General features: G+C 37.0%; 3 protein-coding genes across 7 annotated transcripts in view; 2 read left to right on the top strand and 1 right to left on the bottom strand.

The window, feature by feature from the left end:
• LOC115443078 (serine/arginine repetitive matrix protein 2) overlaps window positions 1-13,592 on the top strand; it is a 27,657-nt gene extending 14,065 nt beyond the window's left edge. Inside the window, exons 4-13 of one of the 5 annotated variants that reach the window (XM_037439778.1) lie at window positions 3,782-3,994; window positions 4,281-4,340; window positions 4,449-4,475; window positions 4,558-4,590; window positions 4,857-4,980; window positions 7,132-7,184; window positions 7,354-9,354; window positions 9,444-9,533; window positions 9,874-10,089; window positions 12,213-13,592. In XM_037439778.1, coding sequence (XP_037295675.1) covers window positions 3,782-3,994; window positions 4,281-4,340; window positions 4,449-4,475; window positions 4,558-4,590; window positions 4,857-4,980; window positions 7,132-7,184; window positions 7,354-9,354; window positions 9,444-9,533; window positions 9,874-10,089; window positions 12,213-12,336 — 2,941 coding nt within the window. In that variant the 3' untranslated portion in view covers window positions 12,337-13,592. Of the gene's footprint in view, window positions 1-3,781; window positions 3,995-4,280; window positions 4,341-4,448; window positions 4,476-4,557; window positions 4,591-4,856; window positions 4,981-7,131; window positions 7,185-7,353; window positions 9,355-9,443; window positions 9,534-9,873; window positions 10,090-10,926; window positions 11,767-12,212 lie in introns of those variants that run through there. The other 4 variants (XM_037439781.1, XM_037439779.1, XM_037439782.1 and 1 more) reach the window with 4 other exon arrangements.
• LOC119189605 lies at window positions 2,719-3,753 on the top strand. Its single transcript, XM_037439785.1, has one exon. It carries the CDS (start codon window positions 2,868-2,870, stop codon window positions 3,267-3,269), a length of 402 nt encoding a protein of 133 aa, XP_037295682.1. The 5' UTR covers window positions 2,719-2,867; the 3' UTR covers window positions 3,270-3,753.
• On the bottom strand, window positions 13,408-16,355 carry LOC115443093 (PXMP2/4 family protein 3). Its single transcript, XM_030168359.2, has 4 exons — window positions 16,089-16,355; window positions 15,241-15,333; window positions 14,698-14,983; window positions 13,408-14,416 (listed from the first exon to the last, which is right to left on the bottom strand). Exons 1-4 carry the CDS (start codon window positions 16,175-16,177, stop codon window positions 14,324-14,326), a joined length of 561 nt encoding a protein of 186 aa, XP_030024219.1. The 5' UTR covers window positions 16,178-16,355; the 3' UTR covers window positions 13,408-14,323.

Genomic DNA, 16,355 nt, shown 5'->3' with positions numbered 1-16,355 from the left:
TGATTTAAAAAGAAACTCGATCGAATAAACAGTAAAAATGCACCTTTCTTTTCAATAGACGTTATTTCAAGTAATTCCAATTTAGACTTAAGTCGAAGTTTACGGATTTCAGTCTTCCATTCTCAGTATCACCACCCACTCGATAATCGATCGTTTCTTTATATATTATACGCCTACATACATAGTTAAAAAAACAAAGGTCATGATATTCAATGCAGTCAAATGTTATTATGAAAAGTTCACATAGAAAGGTGCTTGGCTGATCGGAATACTTGTGGAGTCATTACTAATTTGTTTAGCTGCAGTGCTATTTTCGCGAGATCCGGCCTGAGCAGACATATTTGATTTAGAAAAGTTAATTCTACTTCTAATCACAATACATATTATTGATTTTATAGTAAAGACAATGAAATGTGAAACTGCGATGTCTGAGGAAATTTAACCGATATTTGAAAAGTGGGTGCATCCAAGGAAAGGAGTAAGATTTAGAACTGCGTAATTCCTCTGCACCTTCGATCGCAACAGCAACCCGCAAATTGGCATCCACTAGTTATGATGCAGTCGTATCACTGAACTTTGTTCGAAAAACAAACTGTTTATAAGTTTTTTACCATTTGACTTGTGAAAGGAAAGATCTGTCAAACCATACTTTGCGAAGTCTACTGGTGAGGACCTCTAGTTTTTGTTATAATAAGTTTACCTTGGCTTCTCGCCCGATGAAAAGTGACGATGTAGTATGATATAATATTCTGATCTAAAACTTACAAAAGGTATGTTTATCTAAAAATCTTACGCGTTTTCGTTTTGATCTCGAATTAAAAAAAGGTGTAATAGAATTGTATAAGGTATTAAAGTAAGGTATCACTTTAAACAGTGTTATTATACCTTGGTCCATTGAAACGACGCGATACGACATGCGGTTTATAAATACATACGTGTGTTACGCATTCGTCTTGTTATACGATCGAATATAGATTTCATAATACTTCTTACTGGATAAGTTAGTGCACAGTGATCATGTTTTGTTTTCACCTAGCTACTAAGAAAGCGAAAATATAATATGTAACAAACAAAGAAATGTTTACTAACGAAAAAAATCACCTTAAATTGTGTTTGTTTCAAAACATTGAATTATTCGCTTTATTACAAAACATCATGTATGTGTAACAATATACATGTTACAGAATGAAATTGAAAACATAATCGTTAACTGTAGAATTTCCATCCTTCTTCACGAAACTTGACTTAATTTCGCGGAATATTTGTAGCAGTTTATTTTATACATGTGTTTATAAATTTACATGTTATCTGTTTAAAATACTCACTACTTATAAATTTGTAGTCAGTATTAGAATTGAGCATTTGATTCAAACGTCTCGCCTGTTATTAGATTTGATTTAATTTCAATTCATTATGCGCTTCAGTGGCTTCCCCGATCGAGTTTATGCCTATTAGTTATCACGAATGCAAAGTCTTTTATTATTATTTTCCTTTTTATTCAACTGACTGTATCCACCAGTCTGTTCACAGGATGGGGATTTGCATTATTTAGTCCCCCTCCCTATCGTGAGCCTTGATTTCTATAGCTATATATAGATTATAGATTTATATATACTGATGTTTACCGAAAGGTTCATTAAAATCCATTTAGCTGTTTTGCGGTCATATAATAATAATATAATAAATAATATCAGCCCTGTATTATATACTTGCCCACTGCTGAGCACGGGCCTCCTCTACTACTGAGAGGGATTAGGCCTTAGTCCACCACGCTGGCCTAGTGCGGGTTGGTAGACTTCACACACCTTCGAAATTCCTATAGAGAACTTCTTAGATGTGCAGGTTTCCTCACGATGTTTTCCTTCACCGTTAAAGCGAACGATAAATTCACAAAGAATACACACATGATTTTTTAAAAAAGTCAGAGGTGTGTGCCCTTGGGATTTGAACCTGCGGACTTTCGTCTCTGCAGTCCGTTCCACACCCAACTAGGCTATCGGTCATATGATAAAAGTCGAAATTGAAAAATTGATACTGTAAATTGCAAATACTATTTAACTACAATTCAACGGTAGAATGTGCCTTATCAGTAATACAACCTAATTAATTTATCGCCTATAAACTAGCGTGTTGCCAATCAACGAAATAGTAAAATTTTATGGCTTTAATTAATTTATCCACTTTAATCGTTGTCTACGTTGACTATTCAATTTGCAATTCTACAAATAAAGTCGGCAATAATTTGAGGATTAAATCGTTTGTACGAGTACATTCTGCATTTTTATGTAGTATATTTATTTATTTATTTATCAAATTTACCAAAAATACAATTTTCCTTATGAACTAAGACAAATAACTCTTAGGTAGTAACATACTAATAATATTAGATTATAATTAGATAAGTTATTAATTTTAAAGAAAAAAAACATAGTCGTTTTGTCTTACATTTTCGGTCCTTCGAGACGGACTAGAATTTATATACTTTATAAATGAAGCATTTAAAATTGCCACTACTACTTGCATAGACCTCATTTATGTGGCATAAATATAAAAGTTTAATGATTATATCTTGGGTAATAAACGTAAACGCTGAAAAATAACTGCAAAATTGGGCGCTTTGTCCACAAAGGGGGCGCGGGTAACGAGCCGGCGGCGAGAGGCGCCGCGCAGTTCCGTTGTTTGCGCAGGGTGCGCGCGGCGACACGGGCCCGCAGTAGCGTCGCCGGCCCGCCGCCGGCCGCACTGACATGTAGCCCCGCGCCCCGGGCTCGTCTCACATTGTCTTCCAGCGGTTATTCCGCCATGCTATAGTTAAGAATTTAGCATTAAGAAACCAAGTCTTCCATTAGATAAGTAAGTAGATTAAGATGCAACGGGGTCGGGGCACGCGTCGCGAACAAAACAATAGGGTTGTATTCGAGCGGCTGTGGCGCGGTACGTTCCAAGCGGTGGTGGCCGGGCCGCAGCGGCGAGCGCGCGCCTCCTCGCACGACCCCGCCGCGGACGCGTCCGTGGTGCCCTCCGGCGGTGTGATGCCTCACACGCCCGCCGCCAGCGTCGCCGACTCGCTCGAGCCGGCGCTCAGAACCATTATCGAAGGCCTCAGAAAATCGTGCTGCTGTCGATGTAACTGTTCTGTCGCGGAACGAAATTTTAACGACAATTTGCAGGTCTGTCTCGCCAACGATGACGAGAGGAAATCTATGCGTTCCGTGATAAGGTGCGCACTACCTTTTATCGATTACTTTTCTAGCACGCTAGACATGTAGGTCGGCGCAGTGCAGCCGCTCAGCCAATAAATGTTAATTAAATTTTTAGCTTACCTATTCTTCTTTAATTGAGCCATAAATAATTTCACAACGGCCCCGAGCGTGCTACACTCCGCCGATAATGTTATTTACAACGTCAAAGGCATCTGAATGAATAAAACGAATGATTCTAAAATATTTTACTCTTTCCCCACTTCTAGCGCACGTAAGTGCCGTTCAGGTAAATATTTACGTTCCTCGGTAGGTCAACATATAATAGAACATTTGAAATGCACAGGAACAGCTGCTATAAATCTTTAGAAATCATAATACTAAAAATCTAAAAGTAGAGCCAAGTGCTTAGAACGTTCACAAATCTAAAAATAAATGTTTTGTAAGCTGTTTTTCTGATATATTATTTTAACTAGTAAAGCGATTCCTTTGGTATAAGTTGAAAACTATATTATGTACATGGCGGTCGTGTATACCTATTGATCCATTTAAGTGAACGTTCGCTGCGTTTGTTCTGTCAGTGTCCGCGAGACGCACGCAGTTGCGGAGGCGCAGCAGGAGAAGAACGCCCGGCTGCGCGACGCGTTCGGCATCTCGCCGCAGTTCGTGGAGGGCACGAGCCTGGACGCGGAGCGGCGTGCGCGGGAGCAGGCGGCGCGGTACCCGCTCGTGCGCACGCCCAGCCAGGAGCGCGACCACTCGGCGCACCACGCCAAGAAGAAGAAGAAACGGAGGTGGGTACACTATATTTCCAGCCTTATCAGAAAGAACATTGTAACTGACATTTCGCTATTTTTAGCATAAAGTGCGAAATGTCGGTTACAATGTTCTACCTAAAATACTTGATTTATTTAAAAAAAAAAACTATACGATATAATTTATGTCAAGTAAAAAAAATACTGAAATGATTGGTACATATTCTATTTGACATATTTCTCGTTTGCGCAAAGCGTTATAAAAATAATTAATTAGTATATTATGATTTGGTGTCGTACAAATATAATTTCCTTTTATTTGCAGCGTGTCACCAGAAGTAAAGAAAACAAAGAAGAAAAAGTCGAAGAAGAATAAGAAAGAGAAGTGAGTACAGTTGCGAACCGCTTTCCAAATACTTGCTTATTATATTATTTCACATTGATTTGTTTGATAAATTTTGGCATGAATTTCATAGATTACCTTTGAACCCAGACAGGTGTCACTACGACTGTCTAAGAGGCAAGTATGCATACGTTTTGTACTATTGCCTAATGCGACCTCTTTAGTAATACACTCAATAAGTTTTTGTTAACAATTTCAGTGAGAGAGAAATGATAAAGGACTTAATACGTAGGTATGGCAGTACAACATTTAACCATAGACTAGAATTCGCTTTCATAAACGAGAGTTCCATAGACAAACCATATTTTTAAATTGTTTTTGTTTGTGGAACAGAAAAAAATAAACACATCTGCACCTTCAAGGCCCTAAAGGTGTCTAATCATAAAACAATATTGATTCTGAAAAACCATCTGTCTCGTACAAAAGGCACATTATTTAATCAGCTGATATTTAAAAAAATACCTGAAGTAAATGATAATTAATATAACATTACCCCAGGCATGAATCAAGCAAGAAAAAGAAGAAGCGGTCGAAATCGACGGACAGCGATAGTTCAAGCAGTTCGGAGGCTCAAGACAGCGACTCTTCATCAGAGGACGAGCGGCAGAAAAAGAAAAAGAAGGTATTTGATCCATTTATATACGTACATACGTTATTTGTTTACATGTTGAAGCCATTATTATATAGTTATTGAACATGAGTGGTTGTTGTGCGAAGGTCACGTTTGATTTTAATAACGTGAAGTTTATCTAATTGGATTGGACAAATTAAATGATTTATTCTCAATATTATAGTGAATTTTAATAGAATATTCAGATAATGTAAAAAAATGTTTAATATTGTACCACAAGCCATGTTAAATTTAACACAGTGGGTAGTTCATAAAAAAAAACAAATAGAATGTATTTTTTTATATTGTCTGCAATTTCTATTAAAACCAACTATGTCAAGCAATAATTTGTTTTATTGTTTAAGCTGTACGATTTAATATCGAACGTGATGTTGGCACGACGATGTTCTAACGATGTATCTCGGGTTAAGGGTTGTTATTTTGGGTATACCGTCACAATACGCGAGTAGTTCTCTACGAAGTCACCCGTCGCGCTTCAGCCACACTCGACTCCACACCCCGAATCAGAATTGTCCTTCATAGATATTAGATGAACAATTGCAACAGTTATAGCTCGAGTAGCACTACGCTTTATTTATTTTTGTTTGACGTCGTGTTCCGTACACATTCGGCTGAAGTTGACATTTCGGCACCGTTCTTCGCATACAGTCATAGGCTTTGTGAATTTGATTTGGTTTAAGAGTCCCTACACAGCCCCGAGTCCTTCCCTCTGCTATAGACGGCCGGCTGTGGAACCTCAGTAGAAACACCTCCCATGACGTCACTAGTTCCCGAGCTTAATTTACAGCTGATTCACTCACGAGTAACGACTGGGTCCTATGCATCTAGTGTACCATTTGGGGTCGACATGACGATTATTTGTTACATGTTATTGCCTCTCTTTACTTTCATTTTTTTATTTTTATTTTTCTGTTTTCTGTAAATACAAAAAAATAGACAGTAAAAATTATCTGTTTAACTGTGCATCATTTCATAGGATAGCCATCTTTATCTGAAGAAATAACGTATACTGTAAGTATATCACAAAACAATAACACTCAGTAAGAACACTATGTTAGGTGAATAATAATCTCATGTATTCGGTATGATCATTTTGTTAATGCATTTATTAACGAAGTTAATGTGTATTATGATTAACTGCAATATGATTGAGTCACGTGCCACGTGACCAAACTAAAATAACACGACGGGAAATCGTAAGGATTTTACTACTCTTTTACGCACAGTTATTTACATGCATGGTGTTTGTAGTCCTTGAACAGATGGTGGTTAATGTTATTGTGACGCTATGTCGCTCGATGTGTTCCAGGGAAACGTGCGCACACGCACACGGTCGACAACACCGTGCTGTCTAATACAAGTTTATTTATATTATATAAAACATGTAATACGTTAAATAGGCACGTTTGTCTCCAACACATCGCTATATGTCCAGACTGATTAATTTTATTTGTTTAAATACAACTAATCCATAACATTCTCCCTCTTCTCTCATTTATCCAAAACTAATTAAGGATGGTCTACATGTTTAAACGGTACACAATACCCACCACCGTTCGTTAAATAAGGTACGTTTGCCAGTGTTGTTATACATTTTATTTTTGTGTTATATATGTATTTATTATATGTTTTTTTATATATATTATGAGTCGTTGTGTTACTAACATAGTGCGGGCACGCCGGTGTCCCCTCGCCAGCCGACTCCAATACGACACATTTCTTGTACATATTATGTTTATATGTTGTCTCTCGTACAAGAGAATGTTATGGATATAATAAAATAACATTCTAATTTACCAGAAAAAAAAAGATATTCGCTAAATATAGCTTTCAGTATCTTTGTTTTAGATATATAATTATGTTCATTTAACGCCTATATTGATTTCGAATTATACCTTTTTTAGAATGCATGCATATAGAGATTTATGTTTTTTAAAATATATTTAAAAAAAAACATGTCAATATATGGAGTAATTTTGTTTCATGCGTAATTATTAGGGCTCTAAAGAATTTCTAATATATTTTATTTAGTGAACGACATTTTAGTTGCCATTACCACTATAGTCTTATTGTATTGGCACCGGTGTTCAATGGCCCTCTCGCTTGAGCTGGTTTTCATGACATTTTGTTAAATTTTGACAGAAAAAGTCGAGCAGCAAACGACGCGCCAGCACCGAGCCCTCCAGTCGTGACAGGTTAGTGATGCCTTACATAACAAGTTATTCTAAAGTTACCACTTTTTGTACTTGCACAGAATTAACTACATGTGAACGAAATAAAATACAAACTATGTGGTGTTACATTGTTGAAAGAGGTTAATAAATGTTACAAAAAAAAAATCGCAATAATATTCTTATTTTACAGTTCACCAGTAAAACCCGTAAAAGACAAAAAAAGGGACGTTTCAAATGACCCTAGAGGCAAAGATGTCGAACACAAAAAGACTGACCGAGGCCATGAACGCAAGAAGAGTGATAAGCGTGACGAGACTCAAAACAAAGACTCGCGACACAAACGGTCCAGTCGCAGGCGGAGCGAGCACAGCGCCTCCGATGACGAGCCGGACTCCTCGCCGGAGTATAACAAGCAGAGGTCCTACATCACCAAGATAGAGAACAAGAAAAGGAAACCGTCTCGAGAACCCTCTGAGAAACCTAAGAATACCAAACGCCTGCAGCGAGATCGGGAACACAGACGTTCTTCAGAATCCGATAATGAAGAACCAGCATCAAAAAGGAAATCAGAAAAGAGAAGCAAGAAGAGCTATAAAGATGTCAGCCTGTCACCACCACCAGAGAAGAGGCGCCGCAGAAGTCCCACTCCAGATTACCGAAAAAGGGAAGAAAGTTACCATGGCCGCAGAGAGGCGCAACGAGAGAACAGCAGGAACCGAAGGGAGAGTCCGGTCCGAGACAATAGACGAGCTCCGAGGAGGAGTGAATCGCCGGAATACAGGAAAAAGAAACAGGAAGATTCGTACAGTAAAAAAGATAAAGAAAACAAACGTAACAGAAGTTCAGAGAAGTATGATGAACCGGCACCGAAACGTAAAGAGCGCAGAGAGAGCTATGACGAACCGAAGCGGAAGAAAAACAGAAGTCCGTCAAGAGAGAAGCGCGACACATCGCCAGAACGCAAGGTACGCTCTCCTTCCTACAAACCACATAAAAATAAGACTTTGCGTAAAGATATTGACAGTAGCCATAAATCGAGATCTGTAAGACGCTCTTCACCATCAGATTCGGAAGCAGAGAGACCAAAACATAGGCTGGAAAAACTATCCAACAATAAAGCTAAATACTATAAAGATCGAAGCCCATCTCCTCGAAAAAGAGAACAACAAAGAAGTTTTTCACCGGAATATCGTAGAAAGGAATCGCCTTCGCCAAAAAACAAACATGAAAAACGTAGCACTGTCCGAAAGTCAGTAGAACGTAGAAAGGAAAGAAGCCGATCAAGACGGAAGTCGCCTACACCGGAAGAAAAACCACGACGAAGGTCTTCACCGGATAGATCCAGGTCAACTACACCTCGTAAGGGATCAAGAAAAGAAAAACAAAAAAGTCGAACACCAAATAGGAAAAGTAAGAAATCTTCAGAAAGACGCATGTCTTCACCAAAGGCAGATAGATATGAGAAGGAAAGTATTCACGAGCGCGGAGAATCTCACAAAGAAATGTCAAGGTCTCTGTCACGCAGGAGCCGGTCCACGTCGAGTCTCAGCTACTCCCCGGCGCGGCGCAGTCCGGAACGGTATCGCGATATTATAGAGAAACTACCAGAAAAAGATAAACGCAAGTACATCAAATCACCGTCTGATCTTTTACCCAATAAAACAAAAGGAAAGGTCGACAGCTACAAGCCTAAAGCAGTATGTTTGAGGAGCTCATCTAGCGAAAATGATGGGTCAGAAGACGACTTTATGAGTTTGGACGATAGGGCGCGCCAGAACGAGTTGGACATTAGAGAACTAAACAAACTGAAAGAGAAACTGGCGCAGATGGCCAAAGCATCGATGGAGCGCAAGAGGTTGGAGGAGACTAATGGCCCCTCCACATCGCAAGTAAGCCGCGTTGAGCCCAAACCCGCAGAGGATAAACCTCAAGCGGTTCTCAGTCCAGCAAAACAAAAAGAAAAAGAGAAATCTCCACCGGTCGCAGAGGTCGCGAAGGTTGCAGAAAAGGTGCCAACTCCCAAAAAAGATAAAAGCCCACGCGTGGAAAGTTCTGATAAGAAGCGGGACAGGAGCAGGTCGCGTCGCAGCTGGTCGCGGTCGTCGTCGCGCTCCCGTTCGCGTTCGCGCTCTCGCTCGAGGTCGCGCTCGCGGTCTTCGCGCTCCCGGTCCCGCTCCTACTCCTCCTCCAGGTACGTTAACTGTAGCACAATTGATTGTTTATTTCTTACACGTATTAACGTTTTGATAACAATTCTATATACGGGTTCTGTTTCCACAGACGTTCCCGCTCAAGTCGTTCGAGTTCATACAGCAGCAGATCGTCGTCAAGATCGTCGCGCAGCTCGTCTCGGTCGACTCGTTCCTCTAGGTAAACGATTTAACGCGATAGTAATTTAGTGACGTTCGCTTAACGAATATTATACTCCATTTGAACTATAAACAATAATATTGATATTAATTCATACTATACTTCGTTGAGTGATCGTCTTTACAAAAGAGTTGTTGTAATTGAACTAAATTCAAAGCATCAATGTTATAACAAATTCACCTATAAAATCTTATGACAACTCTTTTGTAATCAAAGTACATGGTAGATTAATATAATATAGTGACACGTTGTTACATTTTTTCCTTTGACGAACGAACGAAATAAAAAAAAACGCAATTGATGCATGCGTAACTCGGTGGCGGTGGTACGGTGGGTTCAGAACGATGACGGGCGTTTACGGCGAGTACCGGCGGTCGAGTTCGCCGCGAGTGCGCTCGGTTCGCTCGGTGCGCTCGCGCTCGGCGCGCTCGGCGCGCTCGGCTCGCTCGGCGCGCTCAGCCCGCTCCGCTCGCTCGGGGCGCTCGGGCTCGCGCTCGCCCTCCATCCCGCGCCGCGCCGGCTCGCCGAGCTTCCTCGACCGCCGCCGCATCACGAGGTACAGCGCCGCACGGTCCCACAGTGCCCACTTATACCTACACCACAGAATTGGTTTCCGACCGACGCTGATGACTTCTGATAAATACTGATTTGCTCTTGAACGTATCCAGTTCGTCCAATTGAGAGACGCTTGAGTAAAACCGCATGGATTGTTATATATTTAATTAGTGCCGAGATGTGCAGTTCGCATTTATCAGTATCTACTGGAAGTTATCTCTGCTGCTGTACTTGGTCTTGTCCAGGATCCCATAAACTTACCTAATCTTGACGATCAAACTATAAGTTGACTATCGGTCAATCCATCTAATTATTGTAATAAAATGTTAACGCCTTTTTTATTAATAATTTTACTATACGGAAATTTGCACTATGCAGTTTAAAACTAGCTCAAACGGTCCTGGACAGGCCCATTCCTTCATTATCAAATCCAAAGACAAACCATAAGTTTAGTGAATTGGATTTGATAATGTGTGTCGGATTTCCCTTGGCACTGCTTCGACTGGCGCTCAGCGTAGGGTGTTTCTATGCATTTGTGACTATACTTGGTGTATTCACAAGGATTATACCCAAGTGCTGGTCCCTCATGTGTTGCACAGTGTGTTAGATGTTTAACATTGGTCGTGTGCTGCTTGCTTTATTATATAGATGTTTTTATAATTTTATTTTGCGTTCACATGCCATATCAAGATTTCGCTTACAGGCAACCATAGTTTATAATGTTGAGACTTCCACAATTAATTTATTTGATTAAAAATAGTTTTAATCTTGATATGGCGTATTGGTATATATGTTTTTTTTTTATTTTATATATTTTTGTTTTGTTTTTCTTTTATAGAAAAAAGTCACGAAAGTATAGCACGGGTTCCGAAGATGCGAGTAGTAGCTCCGATTAGTGAAGTGACTGCTAGTGTGGAATTAATTAGCCATAGACAATAAGTTATAATATGTATTGTATTATTTTCATCATAAGATCTACTTTCACGTAATATATTGCTAACAACCATTATATTGTTTCTGTTGACATTGGGATACAAATATTGACTTTATTTGCTTCACACTGGCTGTGAATATAAATATTATGTACTTATGTTGTCGATCTCTTATTTTGATGAGTTTTCGTATGTCTAATATCGGAATGACTTGAATACTAACAAGGGTGTGCTACTAAAATAATTTATGTAATTTTAAATATATAAGGCGGTGCTATTTGTTTATCTTTAAGCCAAAGTAACATTTGCAAGTGAGAAGTAAATCTAATACTAAATACATCATGGTTGCAAATTTTACAGTTTTAAATTTGATTTAAAAAATAATATGTTAGAGGCATTTTCGTAAAAGAAAATTAATGTTTATAGAAATCTCTGACCCCGCCTCTTATATTATCTAAATGAAATATTCTGTATATATTTTTGAGTAGTATTTTGAGATAAAGGCATACAATTAATCATATGTTTTTCTTCCGTAGCGCACCCATTATAGATCTAACTTACTCGACAAATAAATATAAATACAGGAGAAGATAGATTTTTTTAAGTTGTGCCAAACCACGATGCAAAGGGAATTCGCATTAAGGACATCAGACGGAAGTGCTATATTTGTATAAAGGACATCCTGCAGTGTGTTTTGTTCAATTAAATTCAGTTTGTTCCACATTAAATTTTATTGTAAAATTTTTGTTGTTTTTTTTTTGCTGCATGGTAGAGTGGCTAGTTCATGCATTACACTATATCAACTTGTATAAAATATACACAAATAGCATTCCTTTTTTTATTTTCTGGCTACTACTTATCATATTCAAGAATACTACATGGTAAGTGTTCTGTTTATATTATTGTTCATTTCATGCTCTACATTTACATGCGTCAGTCAAGACAAAATTTAATAAAAAAGTTTATCTCTTTACTTGTACTAAATAGTCTGCATGAATTAAATAAATACGAATTTTCATGAACGATTTCAATAACACAACTTCATTGGAATCCATCGACATGCATTTACTAACAATAGCGCGATTCATAAACATACCTTTGTAGAAATCGCGTGTAGCATGCTCCTCGCCTTAACGCATGTCCGATTTACATCACTAATGTCTTCCATTTACTAACAAAAACTAATAAATAGTGCAAGGAAACGTCCGATCCCATACCGGAGACCGACGCCATCGACGCCGACCACTCTGAGCCCATACAGCAGCGCGTCTTCACAACGAAGCTGGTCCAGATCGCCGCGGCCAGAACGAGAATAATAAATATTTGAGGCGAATTTAATCTTCAGATAAAAGTTATCCGATAAATAAATTCACGTGGCTCAATATGAAGGTCGAACACAACTTTATTTAGTTCATGCTTATATATTCGGTTTTGTTATGTTTTGTATGGATAACTCTAATCTGATGAATGAAATAAGACCTTTTTAACTAATTATATTTATGTACCATATTCACTGGTACATGATCTTAGGGAATCGTTTTTCAACTCAGGAGGTAAACAATACAACCCTATTGTTCGTAGATTTCGAATGGGTTAGATAGCATTTTTGTAACGTGCGCTCGCGTACCTTAATTGTATGGTTTGTTAGGAAACAAGTGCATAAATGATATAAGATTATACGGAATGCATGTTTCAGACATTTTCTAGGTCATAAGATATTATGCCACCGTAGGTGGTAGGCAATTTTCGGGGTTCGATATAAGGCGCTGTACATTGTCTCTAATATATGGGGAGTTTATCAATAATCATTTAGAAGTTAACAAATGATTTGTTGATGTTCAAACATTCCATTTAAGTTATGGTACTTAACAGTAAAGCCAAAAACTAATTTTAAGCGTCAGTCAAATATTGGATATTTATCTAGTCAAAACTCTAGTCATTTAAGTATGTAATTTTTTTATATTATTTTACGATCTCTAAATATTCTTTTTTGTTGAACACTTTTCATTTGTTGGTAATATTATAACAATTTTATTGTATTTATTTAAACCCTAGGATAAGTTCCGAATAATACTCTAGTCTTGAAATGTAAGTGAATCATTTAGAATGTTGGGAGTGCAATATATTTATAGACAACTGATATTATACAACTACTCAGTAACGTTTATTAGTCATTTACAACACTGGTAAAACAATAACTTAATATTTATTAAATTATATTATTACTTATATTATTTAAATAGGTACGTACGTGTAATATTTTATAGGGTAGTTTAAATTAAGGATTTTATTATATGGGCTTAGTTAATGGTTTCCAAAAGTGAGAAAAAATTCAAGTAAAGCAATAAAAACAAATGTGAATTGTAATATTCAATGATACTCATACAAACGGTAGAAAATGTTTATTGTAAACATAACAATATTACATGTAAAATCGAGACTTGTATAAATGCACTGCGTACGAAGAATTGACTATGCCGATTTGATGTGTACATTTAGATCTTGAACAACGTACGTTTTCGGCATTAAATCTAACAATTGCTGTTGTGAAAATAAAGTAAATAATATCATAGTATTCTTAATTTTATTTCACCATTTTTAACACTTTAACTGTAGGTGCCTATATAAATTAATTTCGTTTGAATAACGGTTACATTTTTTCGTATAAAAGTATAAAAATTTTGTACTTGCATACAAATTATGCCAATTGACGGAATGTTACTCTATAAAATACTCTTGTGTTCGAAAATAAAAATAATACATAACATATTCTTTTGCTGGACTTATTACGGGCAGGTTTTTGTATTATTAAATAATTTCCAATAGGTACTTTTGTAGCCTGATCAGGAAGAATAAAAATCTCGCCATATTGTGGTGAAATATGTAACTAATTTCTTGTACTGGCAACGTTGGCACGAAAATATAAAAGTGGTGCCTCCAAAGATTTTTATTTTCTTGCTCATGGTGGATATATCTGGCAAATGCACCTATATAGATCGCCAACATTTTTTGCGTTTTTATTAAACGTAAAACGTCCATCCAAATGGCGCTGACGTCAGACAGACAACCATCCATAAAAAAAGAGTATTGCTCTACCCGCTGACACCAAAGTAATTTCAATGACACTGTATCCACATTATAATATTTTGTCTCCGACCGACGCACCATGTGTTTCCGATAAATAAATATTATATACATTTATACAGTAACCTCATACCAATAGGCCAAATAAAATATCAAGAAATCGCCTATCACAGAAAATGTAGTTCAGTCATCCACCACCCAAGATATAGTGATAAACATTTATTCTGATTTCCTTTGACTTTGTTGACGTCTCTTGGTCGCGAGGAACATCGCCCAACCAAAACCGACAAGGTTCATAAAGAGTACTCGCAGCTGAAACAAAATAAAAAAATTATAAGTACTTACATACTTAGTATAATTTTAATGACAGAAGACGTCAATATGTTATGTAACAGGCGTAATAAATGTGTGTTGCACCAATACTGTATATGTGTGGATAAGGAAAAAATAAAATGAGCTAGAACATGCAGTTAATGTAGGGTAACCAAGATTTTAAGTGAATTTGAGTTTAGGAAAATGATATAGGCACCTATGGGGAGAAAAATACGTAATACATGGGTTGGGTTAATTGGGTGTTCTTAAAAATAACTTACCATTGGTGGAATAAATGCCAAATTGATAACTTGGAATAATGTCAACCATTTCCAATTAGCTTCTAGAATTGGAAGATATAAAGCATATAATTGTTTCACAGCAGCTTTGTGATTCTTTCCTTCAAATCTCGCTAGAGTGTACAAGGAAAAAGCTTGCATGAATGGGGCAAACACTAATCTCTCAAACAATAACTTCTTTGCTAAGGAAAATGCCACCAAATCCTCAGGGAATAGGCGTTCAACCAACTCATAGAAGTAATGAGGTATGGTGCCTCCAAATGCTAATCTGAAATTGGACAAACAATTTACGACACTAATATACCTTCCATCTCTCCTAGTATAAAATAGATCATTACAACCTGTCAAGCAGATATTGTTTGGACTTGATGTTATATGTAAATTACAGTTTTTAACTACTAAGTACAGATTTAAATAATTCACTTTTCAGTAAGTACTAAACGTGAGTTGTTTTTCAAGATTATTATTTAGCTAAATCTAGGTACTAACATCTGTTTGGATTAATTACATGAACAAGATTCTTACCCATATAGACCAAATGCAAGTACAGGATCGAGTCTTAATTTCTCACCAGCAACTAATTGTGATGCCACACTCCCTGCTGTGCCTACTACACAACTGAAATCATAAGCATTGAAGTAAACATTTAACATTAGTATTTCAAAGATCATTATACATATGCTTGGACCTTAGACAATAGGTCATTATTAAAGATTATTGATTAATTGTCCTTCATAGTTGAAAGTTACTATAAATTAGTTGATCTAGGTAATTAAGATAATTTTAAAATAGGAAGTACAGACTCCATGGCACTTATTTAGCGACGTTGGATATATCATAAAACGACTCCCAAGTAATTGAGGGATAGTGATGCTTAAAATTGAGAAAAAATAAATAAAAACTTATGGGAATTTGGGGTGGTAAGTATATTATCACTTTGTACCCAGTAAGTAGGTAGGTACTTATTTGATAATATAGGTTATATCTTTGAAGTTTGATCCATATTACATGATACAGCGTAACTGAATCATGAGACAATTATCTCAGTTGTTTTAAAAATGCTTTAGTATTATCATGATCACTTTAGTAAAATTTATGGAACTAAGTACACAAAACTGATCAAGTAATATATAGATTTTCGCTCGTGTGTTAGATGTTCATTTGATGGTTGACTAAGTTGCTGTAGGCAATTGTTTTCTTCTGTCAAAACTTATAATTTCATAGAAAAAATGTTATAACTGTATGCCTTGTAGGTACAGTAGTACCTACTTACTGAACTTTGATCTCGCAAATTTGCCCGCAGTTATCTACCATGAAATAATGACCATAGTGCTACAAATAAGTAAAGATAAATTAATAATATGCAAACTCACCTCGTTATTGCTTTTGTTTTGATTGGATGTAAATATAAATTCTGCAAATAAGATGCCACTAAATTCATTATGGGTTTTGACAAAGCCATATTTGCGAGTTGGACCCGTTGAAAACGAACAGTATTCAAATATTACTTAATATCACGATTTTACAGCCTAGATAATTTGCAACGACACTAATTGCCGATTATGTTTGTGATAATTTATCTGATAACAGATTACATACTAACAAACAACCAAAGACACCACAGAACATTGTCTAAGAAT

This window comes from Manduca sexta, chromosome 17, assembly GCF_014839805.1.
Source record: "Manduca sexta isolate Smith_Timp_Sample1 chromosome 17, JHU_Msex_v1.0, whole genome shotgun sequence".
Taxonomy (NCBI): Eukaryota; Metazoa; Arthropoda; class Insecta; order Lepidoptera; family Sphingidae; genus Manduca; species Manduca sexta.
The sequence above is the reverse complement of the archived record's forward strand: the minus strand, read 5'-3'. Positions and strand labels throughout refer to the sequence as shown.

What these genes read in the sequence shown, in the direction of transcription:
- LOC115443093 (XM_030168359.2), bottom strand. Translation starts at nt 16,177, where the DNA reads ATGGCTTTGTCAAAACCCATAATGAATTTAGTGGCATCTTATTTGCAG. An exon ending in AAAACAAAAGCAATAACGAG is followed by an intron (nt 15,334 to 16,088) that starts GTGAGTTTGCAT and finishes TTATGATTTCAG; the next exon opens with TTGTGTAGTAGGCACAGCAG. An exon ending in CTTGCATTTGGTCTATATGG is followed by an intron (nt 14,984 to 15,240) that starts GTAAGAATCTTG and finishes GTCCAATTTCAG; the next exon opens with ATTAGCATTTGGAGGCACCA.
- LOC119189605 (XM_037439785.1), top strand. Translation starts at nt 2,868, where the DNA reads ATGCAACGGGGTCGGGGCACGCGTCGCGAACAAAACAATAGGGTTGTA.